The sequence below is a fragment of the Alosa pseudoharengus genome, unplaced genomic scaffold (assembly GCF_046254945.1).
Source record: "Alosa pseudoharengus isolate Yale_2024_CS ecotype anadromous, Long Island Sound unplaced genomic scaffold, YU_APseudo_1.1 YU_APseudo_1.1_scf_19, whole genome shotgun sequence".
Lineage (NCBI taxonomy): Eukaryota > Metazoa > Chordata > Actinopteri > Clupeiformes > Clupeidae > Alosa > Alosa pseudoharengus.
The window spans coordinates 15,544,236-15,563,448 of NW_027468657.1; the positions used below are offsets into that span (position 1 = coordinate 15,544,236).

At 43.9% G+C, this 19,213-nt stretch overlaps 1 protein-coding gene across 1 annotated transcript in view; it reads left to right on the forward strand.

Moving 5' to 3' along the window:
- Nucleotides 1-19,072, forward strand: part of LOC143133091 (ATP-binding cassette sub-family C member 12-like) — a 27,659-nt gene extending 8,587 nt beyond the window's left edge. The window contains exons 15-29 of the mRNA XM_076292881.1: nucleotides 736-829; nucleotides 1,052-1,114; nucleotides 1,238-1,327; nucleotides 1,736-1,839; nucleotides 3,743-3,934; nucleotides 4,023-4,249; nucleotides 4,876-5,013; nucleotides 10,791-10,977; nucleotides 14,491-14,580; nucleotides 14,938-15,127; nucleotides 15,302-15,461; nucleotides 16,438-16,516; nucleotides 17,443-17,556; nucleotides 17,820-17,984; nucleotides 18,418-19,072. Of these exons, the coding sequence (XP_076148996.1) occupies nucleotides 736-829; nucleotides 1,052-1,114; nucleotides 1,238-1,327; nucleotides 1,736-1,839; nucleotides 3,743-3,934; nucleotides 4,023-4,249; nucleotides 4,876-5,013; nucleotides 10,791-10,977; nucleotides 14,491-14,580; nucleotides 14,938-15,127; nucleotides 15,302-15,461; nucleotides 16,438-16,516; nucleotides 17,443-17,556; nucleotides 17,820-17,984; nucleotides 18,418-18,510 (1,986 nt within the window). The 3' untranslated portion in view covers nucleotides 18,511-19,072. The remainder of the gene's footprint in view (nucleotides 1-735; nucleotides 830-1,051; nucleotides 1,115-1,237; nucleotides 1,328-1,735; nucleotides 1,840-3,742; nucleotides 3,935-4,022; nucleotides 4,250-4,875; nucleotides 5,014-10,790; nucleotides 10,978-14,490; nucleotides 14,581-14,937; nucleotides 15,128-15,301; nucleotides 15,462-16,437; nucleotides 16,517-17,442; nucleotides 17,557-17,819; nucleotides 17,985-18,417) is intronic.
- Nucleotides 19,073-19,213: the final 141 nt, after the last annotated feature.

Consider the following 19,213-nt stretch of genomic DNA (forward strand, 5'->3'; position numbering starts at 1 on the left):
TTGTTTTACGACGATTTACGACACTGCACAATCTGTTCCACGCTTGCGCACCTTTGCACCGTGGAAGTTTCATTCATTCCCAGCGCTCTGGTACCTACGGTGTAGTAGGCCTAACACCATATAGCAATTAATCGCAAAGGGGAGTGTGAACGTTTACAGTGACAGAAAGACTCAGACTTCATTCCACATGTAACCAAAATGGTGTATGTTCATGTAACAACTCAAGGATTGGCAACCACGTAAACACCTCGTAGGCTTATGCATAGCGTAAGCTACATTTAAAAACATCACAACATCCCCACACTACCTGTCACAAAAATAACAATGCCGCCAAGGTGTAGTACACGGAGTGTGTTTCAAGGCAAAATAGTGTAGGGAAACCGTCACGTTTTCTACTACGTAATTATGTGCATATCGGATTGTGCAGGCAGCACAGATCGTGTACCGACGAACACTCTCACTCTGGATAGAACATTCCCACTCTGGATAGAACACTCTCACTCTGGATAGAACACTTTCACTCTGGATAGAACATTCTCAGTTTCCCTCTTCCTGCTGGTTGAAACACTGAACACACCTTAAGTGGCTTCCTACATCTGTGTTTTTTCTGATTGGTGCAAATCCTTGACGTCTGCGTTTGCGTCTGCGTCTGTGAGTTCTGATTGGTGCTTATGTTCTGTAAAGGAGGAACGTACGGAGTCTGTGAGTTCTGATTGGTGCTTATGTTCTGTACAGGAGGAACGTACGGAGCCCCCAGCTGATCTTCAGCCAACTGAGGTTCCAAAATCACCTGCAGATAAAAATGCAAACAACGGAGTCATCAATGCCGGTACGCCCCACGTTCCACTGCCGCCCCACTGCTTCAGAACTCTGGCAGTAGTTAGTTAGTTATGCACCTTCATCAGTAGATCTGCAATGCTAGCAGCTGGTCCACAAGGTATTTAGTCTTACAAAACTGTCTCTGTCTTTGGTCTTTGGTCTGGAATACAGAGGCCCAGAGCTATCTGTAGTTTAGATTACAGCCTCTCTCATCTTTTCATCTCTCCCTCAGCCTTTGACATGTCAGATGAACTGAAGAAAGGAGAAGAGGCAGCACAAACACCTGACAAGACAGGTAGAGTGGAAGATGCCCCTTTAATATTTAATATCACACGTCTACTCAGTGAAAGCAATGTAAGAACATGTGCATGTTTGTCTATGTGCGTGTGTGTGTGTGTGTGTGTGTGTGAGAGAGCAGATTCAGATAACCAGCTGGTCCAACAGGAAGCCTCTCAGGAGGGATCAGTTACATGGCGGACATACCACCAGTACTGCAAAGCTGCAGGAGGTTAGTCACACACACACACACACACACACAGCTTTGCATGCATAGGTATGCATGCTTTTATTAGTCATTGTGACCTTCAGGTTATCTCTTGTTACTTTTCATTGTGTGTGTGTGTGTGTGTGTGTGTGTGTGTGTGTGTGTGTGTGTGTGTGTGTGTGTGTGTGTGTGTGTGTGTGTGTGTGTTGAAAAATCAACCACTGTTAGATATCATTCACCAACTTGGGGTTGTGCAAAATTAGGGTAAAAAATGTAAGGACCTATATGTGACCTGTCACCTTATCAATGAGTCGTCCCAAAGTATTTAGATCAAGCTTTCTTTGCTTGACTTTTGGATCCAAATATATATATGTATGTGTGTGTGTGTGTGTGTGTGTGTGTGTGTGTGTGTGTGTGTGTGTGTGTTTCCAGGTTATGTCCTTCTCTTCTTCATCATGTTGAGTTTTGTTCTGTTGGTGGGGACGACGGCCTTCAGCAACTGGTGGCTAAGCTACTGGCTGGAACAAGGATCAGGGGTAAAACACACACACACACACACACACACACACACACACACACACACAAACTCACACAGAGAGTTGTTGGGCCATTTTCAGGTAGGAGATAAGCTAGCTAGTGAACCTCTGGGATTAATGGTGGATCAAGAATGTGTCTAGATATTTCCCAGAGAGATGGCTAACAGAAAACACTGGCATTATCACAGAAGAGTAGGGTTGGGTATCGTTTGGGTTTTATCTGATACCGGTGCCTAATCAATACTTTTAAAACGGTGCCAGTGCCTGAACTGGTATTTACGTTGTTTTTACAATAAAATGGCTAAAGCATGAATTGCTTTTTTTATTGATAAGACAAATTTGAATGTGAAATTGAACTGTTACATTCAATTTACTACCAATATCTCATTGCTTAAAACAGCTTGCCATGGATGCACACACAATGCTAAGCTCTGCTTTCAAGTTTATCCAGTGTAGGCGGCTTGCCATAAGGTATGTTAAAACCGCTTGCCATGGAACTGCCAGGTAATGGCAACGCATTTGCAAGCAACCTAATCTAACATTGAGAAACTCTGCTTTCAAGTTCATTCAGTGTGTTCCCAAATGCTTGAAGAAATGTGATGTCTTCCCCCATAACACGCAATAGTTTTAAACATGTTACATGTGCCGGTGTTGAAGTGTTTAGATTTCCAGCGCTAGTAGCCCTTTTTTCACACAGTGAAAGTATACATGAAAAGTAACATTTTTGTTTTACAAGTTTCTTGGAGAAATACATTTTGAATATGCAAATTAGCTCAACGATAGGCCTAATTGACTTGTGGCCAAGAAGCCATAAAGTCACAAGTAGAAAAAACAGGGGCCAAATAACTAACACATTCATGTCCATTTATTAAGTTAACCTATGCATAAACACTGGCCTCGGCCTCCAGTTGCTTTTTAAATTCATGTCATCATGTTGTTTGTAACACACTCTGAAATAAAGTTTTCACTTACAACTTTGCTGATAACATTTCAAATAAATGCCAGTTAGTGCATTAGCAAGGTTATTGTGTAAAGTATACTGTTGATGTTGTTTCATAGCCTTTTGCTTGTGTGTAGTTAGGCCTACTGCTAGATTTTGACAGGAGCTCGGGATATTGCTTTAAAGTAAGCTACTTGGCATGGGCTCACACAAGCTGTCAAATACTGTCCACTAGCCTATGTGGTGCACCCCTCTGCTTTAAACGTATACATCTAGTGTTAATGTTAGCTAACTGTATCTGGATGTGTTGCTATCAGAGCAAGACGTTAGAGATGGCGCATGACGTACAGTGATGCCTCGTATTAAAAAAAAAAAAAAAAAACGGCAGATTTAAGGCACCGAAATGAGGCACTGAAATCCACGTTGTTATCCGGTGTCGTTACTACCGTTTGCGTCGGCACCGGTGCCATATTAGAACCGTATTTCGGTGCTCAACCCTACACCGCTGCTCCAAACCACTAGCCAGTGTGATGGTTTTTGTCTGCTAATGCAAATGTAGCCCTTAGCACTGATGCTACCCCAGACGACGCAACTGACTGGGAGTCTTAGGCAGGATCAAGAACAAAGGGTTTTGCTGTATGCAGATGACCTGTTATATCCCTTTGACCCCTCTGACCCCTGTCTCTAGCATCAGCCCTCAATACAGTATATTAGATACATATGGTGAGGTGTCTGGACACAAAAGTGAGAAACGGAGACAGAGAACTTTGCACTTCTTATGACAAAAGCTGAGAAGCTCCTAAAGCTGGAACCCAATAAAGCTATATCTATCTACCTACCTACCTACCTATCTATCTATCTATCTATCTATCTATCTATCTATCTATCTATCTATCTATCTATCTATCTATCTATCTATCTAGGAGTGGCTGGTTAGGTTTGTCTTACTGTTTTGTGTTGCAGAACTGGACAAACGCTAGTATTGAGAGTGGCTCGGCAGTAGATGTCTCCCTGAACCCCAACCTCCAGTTTTACCAGATCGTCTACGGCCTCTGTGTGGTTGCCATGGTAATATTCAGCCTCATCAAAGGTTACTTCTTCACCCAGATAACGCTACGAGCCTCCTCCAAACTCCATGACACCATGTTCCACAAGGTAAGACACACACACACAAACACACTCAAACACAAACACACTTACACACACACACACACACAGGGCCTAACCCCCATGTCTTCTGCAGATCCTGTTCAGTCCGATGAGCTTCTTTGACACGACGCCCACAGGCCGCATGGTGAACCGGTTCTCCAAGGACCAGGATGAGCTGGACACGGCCCTGCCCTTCAACATGGAGAGCTTCCTGCAGTTCTGTCTCATAGTCACCTTCACCATCTTGACCATCTCTGCTGTCTTCCCCCTCATGCTCATCGCTGTGTCAGTGCTCGGACTAGTCTTCGCTCTCATTCTCTAGTTAGTGTCTACCTACTTGCCTACTGTCTGTGTGTGTCTGTGTATTTATGTGAGAATTACAGTAATCTGTTGTAAGCCCAAGTCATGTTGTGTACTGACGGAGTACCGTCTGTTTTTCTCTCACTAATATTAACACTACTGCTTGCCACAGCAGTCCAGCGGTCCAAGTCCTGTAAATGACCACTTGGCCAGTTTTCAGAAAGTGCATGCAGTACCTTGTCATCCTGCGTGTATTTTACTTTAAGTATCCTTTCACTCATTTAAACACAATCTGGATTAGACCTGCTTTTAAAATGCAGAACGTTTTCACCCCAAAACAGACATGGCTGTCACTCACAGTTTTCATACACACAATGGAACAAGAAATAAGTGTGCCTTTACGTATCACCTCCTGTGGTTTTGCAAGGCACACCCACTTGTCGCTCAGTCTTCCCATAAAAGCATGTCCATGAGTGGGAAACCTCTATGCTCATGTGACAGGCATGCGTCTTTACCAAAGTGTTGTCTATTTGTACATACCATGTCATGTCTTTAGGCGCATATTGCAAGGGGATAGGTGCAAATGTGTTAGTACAACTGCCCCTTAGTAAACTTGTGTTCGTAAACACTGTGTGTGTGTTTGTCAGTATGTTCCAGCGGAGCATCCGTGAGATGAAGCGTTTGGAGAATGTGAGCCGCTCACCATGGATCTCTCTCACTACCTCAGTCATCCAGGGCCTCAGTACTATACACGCCTATGACAAGAGAGAGCAGTACATCGAGCAGTAAGAAATCACACACACACACACACACACACACATCATCATCATTAGCTCTTTAATAATCTTACTTCTTTTGATGTCCGGTAATGTGTATCCAAATCTGGGGCCTACATCTCCTTGTATCAATGTATCTACCCCATCTGACTTCAAAGGGCACAATGGCCTTGGTTTGCTTCATATTTTTCTTTCTGTCACTAATAAACATGCCCCCCTTAGACACTTCATATGAATGTCAGAAGTCTTGTTCCACAAATGGATCTAGTCAGGGTTTAGGTCTCTACCTCAGACCCTAATATCTTAGTATTATGGAAGACCTGGTTGAACAAATCTGTTTTGGATTCTTCTATTCAAATGAATGGCTATAACATGTTCCACAGTGACCTTCCAAGCAAGGATGGTGGTATTGCCATTTATGTTAAAACCAGGTTAGCTGCAGAGTAACAAAATCATTCTCCCTTCCTAATCTCTTAGAGCCAAGTTCAATGAGCGTGAAGTTATGCTTCTAAGAGATTTAAACTAGGATTGGCTCTCTGCAAATTCTGACTCCTTGAAGCGTATGTGTATTGAATTAAATCTTACCATATCTGTCCTAATACTAAACTCCCAGATAAGCTGACCCTAATAGACCTAACACTCACCAATACACCACAGATATATCCAGCTGTATGTGTATTCTCAAATGACATCAGTGACCATTGTACAATAGGTTGTGTCAGGGACACCTGGCTTCCTAAACTCGAGCCTTGTAACTTTAGAAGGTTTGTAGAACAGGCCTTTCTACAGATTTACACAACTGTGACTTCTCTAGAATTAGTCTTATTCCCGGACATTAACACTGCCTGGAACTACTTTCATTAAATTTTTCTTTCTGTCACTAATAAACATGCCCCCCTTAGACGCTTCAGTATTAAGGGGCGGGAAAACTCATGGTTTTACCCTTAACTGGCTTCTCTGATTTATGAGAGAAATGTCACATGAGCCTTAGCAAGGAATTTCAACTCTCAGTCTGACTGGACTGACTTCAGTTACCTCAGAAACAAATGTATCAGTACTCATCGCATGAGAAAATGTAAATCTGACTTCTTCCTCCAGTCAGTTTCTAGTAATCTGAATAACCCCTTGAAAGCATGGAAAATTATTAAATCTCTAATATGCCCTGTTACTGACACTGCCCTCACCCAACATATTGTACAGGATGCTCAGCAAATCCATCCTGACAAAGCTTCCTATCCATATGTCTCTCCACCTAATAACTGCTTCTCTGGTTTATCTGCCCCTCTGGACAGATAAGGTTTGACTTTGAATGCATCCCCTTTTCTTTTTTAAGGGAAATTGATCCTAGGAAATCAGCTGGCCCTGACAGTCTTGATAACTCTCTTTTGAAACTGGCAGCAGATACTATAGCAAAACCTTTAACATACATGTTTAATGTATCTCTCTCTTCCAGACATTTGGAAGTCAGCTTATGTGTTGCCCCTCTTAAGGGAGGAGATCCCTCTACTCTTGACAATTTCAAAACTGTCTGTACCGGTACTTGCTAAGATCTTGGAGTCCTTAGTTAATTCTCAGGTTAAAGACTTTTTGCAAAAGCACCCCACGGGCTTTTGGGCCAGCTCTAGGACCAGCATATCACTATTACCAGTGTTTCCTCTATGTTGATTTGGTAGTGGCGGCCCGCCACGGTTTAAATTTCTTCCCCCACGGTATCAGAAATGGGACAGACGCACAATAGTCGCAGTTGCCTTTTAAATTATCCTGCCGACATTATGCACCCCCCCGTTGGCAGCCGCTAACATTGCAATTTAACAACAAGCAGAACTATTCAGAGGTTTGGGGCTGTCCAGTTTACCTCCACATAGTGTGTGGATGTGCTTATTGTCCAAACGTTTGCTTTCTTCTGAGTCACTATTAAACAACACCTCCACCAAAAACGTCACCGCGGTGGGTCCGTTTTAATAAGACAACGTTCAATGTTCAACGTTCTGACAGCTCACGTCCTGATATCAAACATCTGGAAACATTAAAACGATAAAGTGAGTCACTAATATAATACAAATTGGAAATAGTCTATAGATGTAGTAATAGATGTAATGATGTTAAAATAAATAGTTGTGTTGTATGACACGGAAAAGTTTGTTTTTTAATAATTTGGGCTACACAGACGCACAAAGGCCGCACGACCTAAACGTTTGTTACCCTTGTTGCTAAATGTTAAAATTAGCAAAAAGAAGTGCAACCATTTTATACATTTTCTAACGAATTAGGCTACAGAATGCTTAGCCTAGGCCAGGGGTGGGCAAACTGCGGCCCGCCGAGCATTTTCATCCGGCCCGCCGAGCATTTCATTTGGTTATCAGGCTGCTCGCTATTTTTTTCCTGCGATAGAGACGATGTTGGTTAGCCTTACTGCAAACTGCTTTTCACTCTCCTTAGAGAACGTTTGCAATGTCAATGTCAAAACATCATGTTAAATCGAGATAACATCATACTAAACTAAGTTAACTCCTTTGCAGCAGATCTAACGTGAACATTATGTGATCCATTTAATTGGGAAAGCGTCTGCACTCACGAGAGGGAGAGAGAGCCGCAGGTTCCAGCTGGCTTGTCATTGTTGATAATTGATATATCCTTCTTATAAGAAACTTTTAAAAGGAAATCATGAAGGCAACAGTAGTTCCCACCACTACTGACCATTTAAAAACTGTGAGAGGGCCCAGCCTTAGGTACAGCACTAGCTATAGCGGAGCAGGCAGAAGATCATTGAGAAATAAACGTGAATTAAAGCGACAGTGCACAATTTATACATTTGTTAAACAGCATAAAATAGCAGTATTTTTAAGCAATTCATATTTTAAAAGAAATACTTTTCATACTAAATTATAGGCTATAAAAAAATATTTTTTTATGTATGTGTCGTGGGGGGGGGGGGGGGGGGGGGGTTGTTGTGGGGCCTGCCCCCACTGCTTAAAAAAATCCTAGAGGAAACACTGATTACTGCAGCCACTCTGATGTTAAATTAGCCTAGAAATCTAGACGCACCCTAGCAGCGGCAAATTAATTTGCTCAGCCTGTACGTCTAGTATCAAACCATAGGGATTTCTATTGGCTGACGCCGTGGACGTCATCCAATCACAGCGCTCTATTTTGTTAGAGAGTCTTAAGGCGGGCTTAGACAGTCCTGCGACGGTGAACAACAAGGAAGGTGGCTATGGCGAACGAAGAGCGGTTGTTTGAATCGGCGTTGGCGTCAACTTTGGACTTTTTTTTTTTTTAAAGTTAAGCAACACAATGCACTTAAGTCATTCCTTTCGAAGAAGGATGTATTTGCCGTTTTGCCGACCGGATACGGATATGGTCGTAGCGCTGGCCTATTGCATGCCTAGGCAGTTTGAAAGACAATTCTCTGCCCGCCCCTTGGATTAAGCGAGGTGAATGGTTCGATTCCAGACTATACATTTCAATGATATAGGATGGCCCGCCAGGCTAGTGTTAAATGACATTTCTAATGCTCTGAACAAGAAAGATGAGCTCTGCTGCCCTGTTCATTGACTTGTCTAAGGCCTTTGACACAGTTGATCACACTATTCTCTCTCAGAGACTTCTGGACATTGGCTTGAGCTCCAATGCTGTTAGTTGGTTTAAGAACTACCTCACCAACAGAACTCAAACTGTTTTGGCTGATGGTCATAGGTCAGATTCCTTAGAGGATAATAAAGGTGTCCCTCAAGGATCAATCCTTGGTCCAGTTCTTTTCACAATCTACATCAACACCATTGCCACTGCTGTAGAGAGCGCCAACATACATCTTTATGCGGTTGATGCCGTTTTATATTGCACTGCTCCCACCCTTGCTCCACATTAGATGGGAAGAGAATTGACAAAGTTTCAGCATACAAATATCTAGGTCTGTGGATTGATGGAAAGCTTACTTCCAAAAAATTGGTGCACAAGCTCAGAGTGAAGCTTGGATTCTATTTTAGAAATAACTCTTGTTTACCCTAAAGGCTAGAAAAAACAGGTTAATGCTACTTTCCTGCCAAGTTTTCGGTTATGGGGATGTTATATATATATGCATGCTACCTCTACCACTTTGAGGGGCAGCCGTGGCCTACTGGTTAGGGCTTCGAACTTGAAACTGGAGGGTTGCCGGTTCGAACCCTGACCAGTAGGAACGGCTGAAATGCCCTTGAGCAAGGCACCTAACCCCTCACTGCTCCCCAAGCGCCGCTGTAGCAGGCAGCTCACTGCGTCGGGATTAGTGTGTGCTTCACCTCACTGTGTGTTCACTGTGTGCTGAGTGTGTTTCACTTCACGGATTGGGATAAATGCAGAGACCAAATTTCCCTATACTTATATAGCACGTGACTCTGTGGGCCAGATGTACGTACATTTGCGAACGTATCGTTATCAGCATCATGGACACACCGCAGATTGCGAACGCTGTCAGACCCAATTTTCCGTCCTATTTATCAATCGTTCAATCCTTAGTGTAAACTGTGCCTTTCTCTGCCTTTCTCCGCCCATAAACGCAATTTACGAACGTCCACAACTGAATGGCAGCGCCTACATACAAGCGCAGTTGAATGAAGTTAACTGATGACAACATTAAAAAGAATCAAACGTTTAGCGATCATGAAATAATACCATACATGATAAGATGTAAACAAGCAGGGAGATCTTTGAAAGGTTCTCTTATTGACGCATTGAACTGCAATTTGGATTAACACCTTCTTTTATAAGGCAGAAGTATTTATGCGCAGAATAGACGTGCGCTTTCAGGAGCAGTCTTTGTACATACCGCGGAATACATAATTAGGCGCTCTTTACTCTTCCCCTCCCATCTTTTTACGCTAAACTCCCACTTTCCCCTGGATCCTCCCATGAATGCATATGCATGACATGACAAGCGCAATCTGCCACTTTCAGCTCCCACGACAGGCAGTTTGCGCTTTTACATGATTGCGGCCTGTTTGTACATACCTCGCAATGATTTTACACGCACGTTGCAAAACAAATACGCCTGAAGTGGGCGCAAAAGCGTTAGTACATCTGGCCCTGTGTATCATGGTGCATTACGCTTCGTCACAAATCCCAATGCATGTACGCATCACGACTGTCTTTTTACGAGATGGCTGGTTTTAGTTCTCTTGGCCTCTGTAGATGGTTTCACTAGCACATTTTTATCTATAAAGCTATCAGTGGTGGACTTATATCCTTATATTATATATCTCTAGCCTATTCATTTGGAATCACAGTAAATATAGTCTCCGTTCCAATAAAACCCTGCTCATTACCATACCACAAATGGCTCAGAACTGGGAAAGATGGCTTTTATACTCTGCCCCTTGGTGCTGGAACCTCCTTCAAAAAGAAACCACTCAGACCACTCAGACATTTTAAACATTTACTTAAGACACTAATGTCATATCACTGCACCTGTTTCACCAATAACCCTCTCCCCTTTTTAGTTTTTGTCTATATTGTCTATATAGTTGTTAAATGTAGCTCTTTTTGTTATTTAACCTATTGTTTGTTGTGTCTGGACCTGTCATTGTTTGTCTTTGTTGTATACCTTTCTTAGAGTACTTTTTTAATTTTGCGAGCCCAGGGCTCCCTTAAAAAAGAGATGTAAGACCTCAATGGGACTCACCTGGTAAAATAAAGGATAAATAAAATAAATCAGCTAAATCACCAAATGTAAATGCTTGTTGTCTATAGGAAAAGGTGTTTTGTGGTGCAGAAGAAAATGGTGTGTGTGTGTGTGTGTGTTTGTGTTATAGATTCAAACACATGGTGGACACCAACTCGAACCACTTCCTGCTGTTTAATTGCGGCACGCGGTGGCTGTCCTTCTGGCTGGACTTCATGTCTGCCTTAATCACCCTGACGGTGGCGCTGTTCGTAGTGCTCAGCCCAGACACCATCAGCCCCTCCTTGAAGGGTCTGGCCCTCTCCTACACCATACAGGTGAGCAATACACCATCACTACACCATACAGGTGAGTTATACACCATCACTACACCATACAGGTGAGCTGTACACCATCACTACACCATACAGGTGAGGTATGCACCATCAGTACAGCCTACAGTTGTGCCTAAGTACACCCCAGTCATCAAACGTGTGAAACCAACAAGCCGTTAAGGTCTGGATGGAAGACGCAGACATACAAACATACAAACATTCACACATACACCAACTCTGTCCTGGATTATATCAACAAGTGTGTACAGGGAGTGACTACACATAAAACAGTGAAACTATTCCCTAACCAGAAACCCTGGATGAACAAAGAAGTTTGCCTCCCCCTCAAGGCTAGGGATGCAGCCTTCAGGTCGGGAGACCAGGAGGCCTACAGCTCAGCCAGATCCAACCTGAGGAAAGGAATTCCCTTCCCTTCCCTCCCAGACGAGCTAAACCACTTCTATGCTCAATTTGACCGAGAAAACAAGGAGGCAGCCTTTAAGTCAGCTGTCTCAGCGGATGAGGACATACTCCAATTTTCCACCTCAGAGGTCTGCGACATCCTGGGCAGAGTGAATGCTCGGAAAGCTGCTCGGAAGGAGTCCCCGGACGTGTGTTGCGAGCCTGCTCGGAGCAGTTGGCTGGTGTCTTCACCAACATCTTTAACATGTCTCTGGCCCACTCAACAGTCCCCCACAGTTTTAAATCTGCCACTTTTGTTCCGGTGCCTAAATAGTCCACAGCTAAAGAGCTGAACGACTTCCGCCCGGTTACACTGACACCCATTATTGCGAAATGCTTTAAAAGGCTGGTCCTCTCCCAGCTGAAATCATTTCTGCCTGTTACACTGGACCCGTATCAATTTGCGTACCGACGCAACAGATCAACAGAAGATGCCATCTCCACAGCGCTCCATCTGGCACTCACCCATCTGGACAGTCCCAATACATATGTTAGAATGCTGTTCATTGACTTCAGTTCAGCATTCAACACTGTGATCCCATCCAAGCTGATCTCCAAGCTAGGCCAGCTTGGCATCAGCAGCACAGTCTGCAACTGGATTATGGACTTCCTTATTAACAGACCCCAGACTGTTAAATTAGGAAGTCTCTCCTCCTCCACCATCACCCTGAACACTGGCGTGCCGCAGGGCTGTGTGTTGAGCCCTCTGCTCTACTCCCTCTTCACCCATGACTGCACCCCTGTTTATGGCTCCAATGCCATAATCAAGTTCGCAGATGACACCACAGTGGTGGGCCTGATCAGAGAGGATGATGAAACAGCATATAGAGATGAGATTCAGCACCTACTGTAGCTATGTGGTGCAAAAACAATAACCTGGCACTCAATACCCAGAAGACCAAGGAGATCATTGTGGATTTCAGGAGAGCCAAGAGCAGGGCACACATCCCCCTCCACATCAGCAGTGCTGTACCTGTACTCTGCTAAATGACAATAAAGTTGAATCTAATCTAATCTAATCAGGTCACCAAGGAGGTCAGCAGGTTTAGCACTCTCCTCTGGTAAATCATGAGGTGTGTCCTGCCAGACTGGTTTTACCACTGTGGAACTGATCCAAACACTCTAAAGCTCTAAACATTTAACTACCATCTGAAGCTGTACATTACAGCTACTGGCTCTGGTCCAATCTGACTGAGAGATTAGGGGTAGAGGGATAGCTCCAGGGGCGATTCTAGACCTAAAGCTTTGCTGGGGCACAGGCCCCCAACTCCCAATATAGAAAAAAAACATTTAAATGTGCGCACAATATGAATTAATGGCTTTACGTCTAGCCCCCATCATGTCCTCATCCATTTCTTGCCTGTCTCTGTCCTCCTTCTCCTGCCTGGTACTGGACTGCCCAGCCTGTGCTCTTTCTCCCCTCTCTTCTCCTCCTCCTCCTCCTTCTCCTCTTCCAGCATTCTCTCCCTCAATTGTTGTAGCAGCCACTATCCAGCAACATCCAAACACATGGCCTACTGTATACTCACTGCATGAATTTATTAGGCTTTCATACACAAGAGAAGCTTATTTTTAGTCAAAATTGAGATATACTTCCCTCCCAGGCAAGGGTCCTAGTCATCCTGGCAATACTGCAGTTCGTTGTAGCTTAAATAGCCTACTAAAGCCTTCATACTGACTTTTGGTGATAATTTGCAAATGTAGCCTAATAATCTACACAGAATCAGAGTCTGATTCTGTGTACTCTGATTCTGTGTAGATTATTATAGGCTACATTTACAAATGCAGCAAACTTATTTAAGTTTACCATTAAACCATTGATCAAATCACAGCACTGGCTACCAGCATAAATGTTACCTTTAATATGGACAATTATCATACCTCCCTCGTCCTCCTCATCTCTCCTCACTGTTCCTTTCCCTCTGCCTCTGTTCAGGAAGAATTGTCTGATGTCCATCTCTGAACAGTTTATCAGGCTATGTTTAGTTTCACAGTAGGACAGCTTCACAAACAGTAGGCTACTTTTACAGGACTCTCTCTCCAGTATACGTATAAATCATTATTAATTGTCCGCATGTGTGCATGCAGCCTACGCATGGTGTGAGTCTGTGTGAGGGAGAGAGCACAAGCTGGTAAACTGTTGCTAAATGTAGGCTACGACGCTAATCATTGAAAAACAGATGCTAATTATGTGGGCAACATTCTCTAACAGCGATCAACTTGTCATTTTTTTCTGTCAAACAAGTTGTGAATTTGTTGTAACTAACATTAAAACAGGGGACGACTTACTTTGTGCTCAAAGTGATATGTCGAGCTCCAGCGGACGAAATACTCGGAAGAATCAGGTGAACAATTTTCATTGGTTGTTGCGTTCAATCTTACCCAGCTACAGAGGTGCTATTTCCTGATTGGCTATTATGGCCCCTTTCTTTTTCCCCTTGTTTTTTTTTATTGGCTGGTAAGTGACAGGCTCGAGTCATGACTAAAGCAGGCACGGAGATGCGCTCATGAATGCCATTTCCAGTGAGAGCAGCGCTAGAGTTGTACTGGGGCACTGGAGACTTTTACTAAGGCGCGTGCCCCAGTGAATAAGGTCTAGTGACGCCCCTGGGTAGCTCTCTTTCAGGAGTTAAGGCAGTGGGGTACTTCTTTATCAGGAGTTTGAGGTAGTTCTCTATCAGGACTTTGGGGCAGTGGGGTAGTTCTCTATCAGGATTTTGGGGCAGTGGGGTAGTTCTCTATCGGGAGTTTGGGGCAGTGAGGTAGTTCTCTATTGGGAGTTTGGGCTTTATCTGTTCAAGGGTATTGTGGGAAAGGGGCTTAAAGGAGAAATCCGGCCGAGGTACTGTCGGTACGAAAAACCCTCGAAAACAATCCGTTTTACCCAGCTCGAGTTGCTACAGTCAGCAGCTAACGCAGCTACAGCGCTACACTCTGGGGGCATGTCTGTGAGCTCCCATGTACTGTAGCTGCCTGGCTGTGCCTGACTCCCCCCCCCCCCTCTCTCTCCCTCTCCCCCCTCTCTACCTCTCTCCCTCAATCTTTCTCTTTCAGCTCACGGGAATGTTGCAGTACGTTGTTAGGTTGTCTACGGAACTGGAGGCCAAATTCACCTCCGTTGAACGTCTGATGGAGTACATCACGGTATGACCCCCCCCCCATCTCTTTCATCAGTAGGTCACAGTGTATCCATGAGCATCTTTTCATTCTCTCATCTCTCTTTCTGTCTCTCCTTACCCCTCTCTAATCTCATCTGATACATCATAAGGGCAAAGATGCCTCACCACATGTTTCATATTCACTGTATTGGAATATTATGCAATGATATATGCCACAGTTGTATTTTGAATGGGAAAAGAGGGACTCTTTCACACAATGGATCTGATTCAGTTTGGACACTGTGGCTCTAGTTTTGGACAAACACCATTAAACATGCCAGAAGCTAATGTAACGCCACTATAACTAATATATTTCTGTGTGTGTGTGCATCTGTGTGTGTAGGGTTGTGAATCAGAGGCTCCTCGGCGGGTGAAGGGGGTTCACATTCCGGAAGGTTGGCCCCAACAAGGTTCCATCACCTTCAAGGACTACAGCATGCGTTACCGTGACAACACACCCATCGTGCTCAATAGTCTACACTTCACCATCAAGGGAAAAGAGAAGCTTGGCATTGTGGGAAGGACTGGATCTGGTACACCTTAACTTACAGAACTTAACTTACGACTACTCACAAATACACACACACACACACACACACTGCTGTTGCTGTTATGTGTGTGATGTGGTTTATGTGTGTGATACTGATGTGAAGTGCTTATGTGTGTGTGTGTGTGTGTGTGTGTTTGTGTGCGTTTTTTTCTTGTAGGCAAGTCGTCTCTGGGCGTGGCGTTGTTCCGCCTGTCTGAGCCAGCAGGGGGCACTATGTTGATAGACGATGTGAACACCAGTTCCATCGGCCTGCAGGACCTCAGGAGTCAGCTGTCCGTCATCCCACAGGACCCAGTGCTCTTCATAGGAACAGTCAGGTAGGACACACACACACACATACACACACACACACACTCAGACAAATACATATAAACTTTCAGTCATACCACACCCAGTGCTCTTTATAGGAGGAGGTTCATAGGAACAGTCAGGTAGGACACACACACACACACACACACACACACTTTTATTTTGCTGCCTTTGTTGTTGTTATTGATCCTCAAGGGGAAATTCAAGTTTAAGTGCCTTGCTCAAGGGCACAACGGTAGATGTTGGGAATTGAACCCACAACTTTTCAGTCTACTGCATGCTTGCTAGTATGCTACCTAGTTTATGTAAAAACCTGAGCTGGTTGTGTTCCAGTTGTCAACAAGTTGTGAAAACAAAATGCTACATTTGTTCGACTGTTAGCAATTTATTGTTACCAGATATAGCAATGGCAGTTTGTAATGAAGCATTAAATAGTATTTTACACAAACGTCATAGCAACTGCATTTCATTGGCTTTAATCTAATCTAATCTAATCTAAACATGGCGACAGATAAAGGGTTGGACACTATTGTTTCTACGACTGATTTAATGTGAGACAAATTGGACAGAACTGAAACAGATATCTACGGGTCGCATTTACTGTTAATGGGCGCAGCCATCTTGGAAATTTGAACTTGGGGTATTCTGAGTTCGACCGAGCTGAGGAGTCGGGATAGAACTTCAGGGGCGTTCCTTTTGCAACTTTCTGTTGCAAACAACTCTGTGACCAACTCGGGTGGACAAATGGAACATGGCATTACATTACATTACATTACATTTGGCTGACACATTTTTAACCAAAGCGACTAACAACATGGTAAACAGTTTACGTTTTAAAGCAATTCTCTCAACAATTTTAGGACAATTCAAAAATGGTAGAGAGAATAAGTGCATCAGTGAGTGCTGTTACTACACACACAAACTGCCATCTGTCCTCTCTCCTCTTACCCTGCTTGTGTGCTTCTCTGTGGGTGTATCCGGCAGGTATAACCTGGACCCGTTTGATAAGTACAGCGATGAGGAGATCTGGCAGGCACTGGAGAAGACCTACATGAAACCCACGGTACGCCTCCCTGCTGCTGGTGATAACAACAGCTTGTGTAGACTATGAAACGGCCCTCAGTTTCTGTTTGTACAGTTGTGGGCAAAAGGGGCCAAAGGGGTGCTGTACTAGCCTGAGCACCTTCTACACGTTTGTAGAATCCCATTTTACATCTTAAAGATGGCAGTTGTGGTTTTGCTGCACTATTCAGTAGCCTGAAATATGCTAATATGACTAACAAGGTTAACTAGGCTAACATGGCTAACAAGGTTACCTAGGCTACATGGCTAAAAAGGTCACCTAGACTAACATCAGAGAGGGTTAAAGCAAAGCTAGTAATCAAGGATCTTTGCTAACATGTTCCGAGCCTCATACCCACTCTTCAGAAAACCTTTGGGTGATGTCACAGACATTTCAAAAGGCTTGAAAGTGGTCAGAGAAGTCCTACTGTAAATGTAAAAATCATTGAGTATGAGCAAATGTTTATGAAGGGGGTCAATTTATTCATCTAATCTGCATATTATGACATCACAGGATGGCAACCACCTTGTATTATGCACCTTATGTAAATACAGGAAAACAATCAAATGTAAAACAAAATTAGTAAACTATAACCACAAAGCAGGCTAATAAATCTGTTCCTATCTTGGGTGACTGTAGTTCTTCAGAGCCCTATTCTTTACTACCTCTGCAGTCTGTACCACGTCTATTACGAACACTATGATCACATTTACCACTACCACCTCCAACTATGTTGGACAAATGGTCAAAATAAACATGTGTATGCTTAGTGGACACTGTCGTGCAAAGCAAATACGCACCTCCATCCAAAGACGCACCATGACTATACTGTCAATGATAGCATCCCATTCTGACTGTAGGTATGTTTTATCCAAACTATTATGTGTGTGTGTATGTGTGTGTGTGTGTGTGTGTGTGTGTGACAGATTACAAAGCTCCCTGAGGGTCTTGGGGCCCCGGTGGTGGAAAATGGAGAAAACTTCTCAGTGGGGGAGAGACAGCTGCTGTGTATGGCCAGAGCACTGCTGAGGAACTCTAGAGTAAGAACACACACACACACACACACACACACACACACACACAATGGTGTTTTAAGCCCCCAACGTCATCTTTTAGGCAGCCCTGCCACCGTTGACTTAAAGGCACCTAATCCTAACCTTAACCCCTAACCCTAGCGTCTTCCAGGCAGCGCTGCCTTGAAGACAACGTTGGGGGCTTAAAACACCAAGAAACCACACACACACACACACACATGCGTGCGTGCACACACACACACACACACTGAAAGTGTTTTCCTCCTCAGATCATCTTGCTGGATGAGGCCACGGCCTCTATTGACTCGGAGACGGACTCTCTGGTGCAGCAGACCATCCGGGAGGCCTTCAGGGACTGTACCGTCCTCACCATCGCACACCGCATCAACACCGTCTTACAGAGTGACCGCATTCTCGTCATGGACAATGGACAGGTACACACACACACACACACCACTTGCGTAACTATAGGGACAGCAGAGGGTGCAATCGCAGACTGACAAAGCCTATTGTTTTGTGACGCAGCTAAACACTTATCTCTCTCTAAACCCTCTCTATAGAACATCAATAATGCATTGAAGTGATTAGGTCGCAAAAAGGAAAGCAGTGTATGTATATATCTATGTAAAGCAGGTAGAAAGGACGGAAACAAATTTACAACACGCGTGCAGATTTCATGTGCACGGGAGAACCCCTCTGATGTATTACAGGAGTCCTTTAAAGACAGTGTAATCATGTAATCAGCTGTGTTATAACAGTGCTGTCCTCTTGTTATAAACATGTAATCAGCTGTGTTATAACAGTGCTGTCCTCTTGTTATAAACATGTAATCAGCTGTGTTATAACAGTGCTGTCCTCTTGTGTCAGGTGGCAGAACTGGATCCTCCAGAGGTTCTGTTGCAGCGGCCAGACTCTCTGTTCTCCTCCCTACTGGCAGCAGCCAACCAGGTCAACACGTGATGATAGACACACACACACACACACACATGAGACCTGAACACACACACACACACACACACTCTCTCTCACACACACACACACTTACATGCTCACACACCTACACATACACGCATATAATTACATACATATACATGCATACATGACATACAAACACACTCACACAAAGTTGGCGTTGTCATGGAGATGGCATAGAGCAGAGGTCACGTGCTTCTGGACCTATGTGTGTTTTCACCATTTAAAGGGCCCTGATAGCTGTTTGGATGACTTTATAATGTGTATTGTAAATTATTTATTTGATTTTATATGTGTATTAATATAAAAAGCACTGCACATACACACATGCACACTCACAGAATTATGCGCACACACACACACATACACACACACACACACACACGGGCGGATGTCCCCTGGGCTTTGGAAGCCAGGGTCAGCAGAGACAGAGACACAGCCAGGACATCTGCAGAGAGGAAAAGACGATGACGGACACAGGCAGGATGTCGACTCCACAGAGAAATGACAGATGGAGGCAGGGCTGGAGGCCAAGAGCAACAGAGCAGGAAACCTCGAGGAAATTATTTTGTAATGTGACTATATCACTATTATTATGATTCAACTGTTGAAATGTGCCATTTTTATTAAATAAATGTTTAAATTGTTGACAAAATGGGGAAAAAAAGTTTGTTGTGGAATCACCAATATC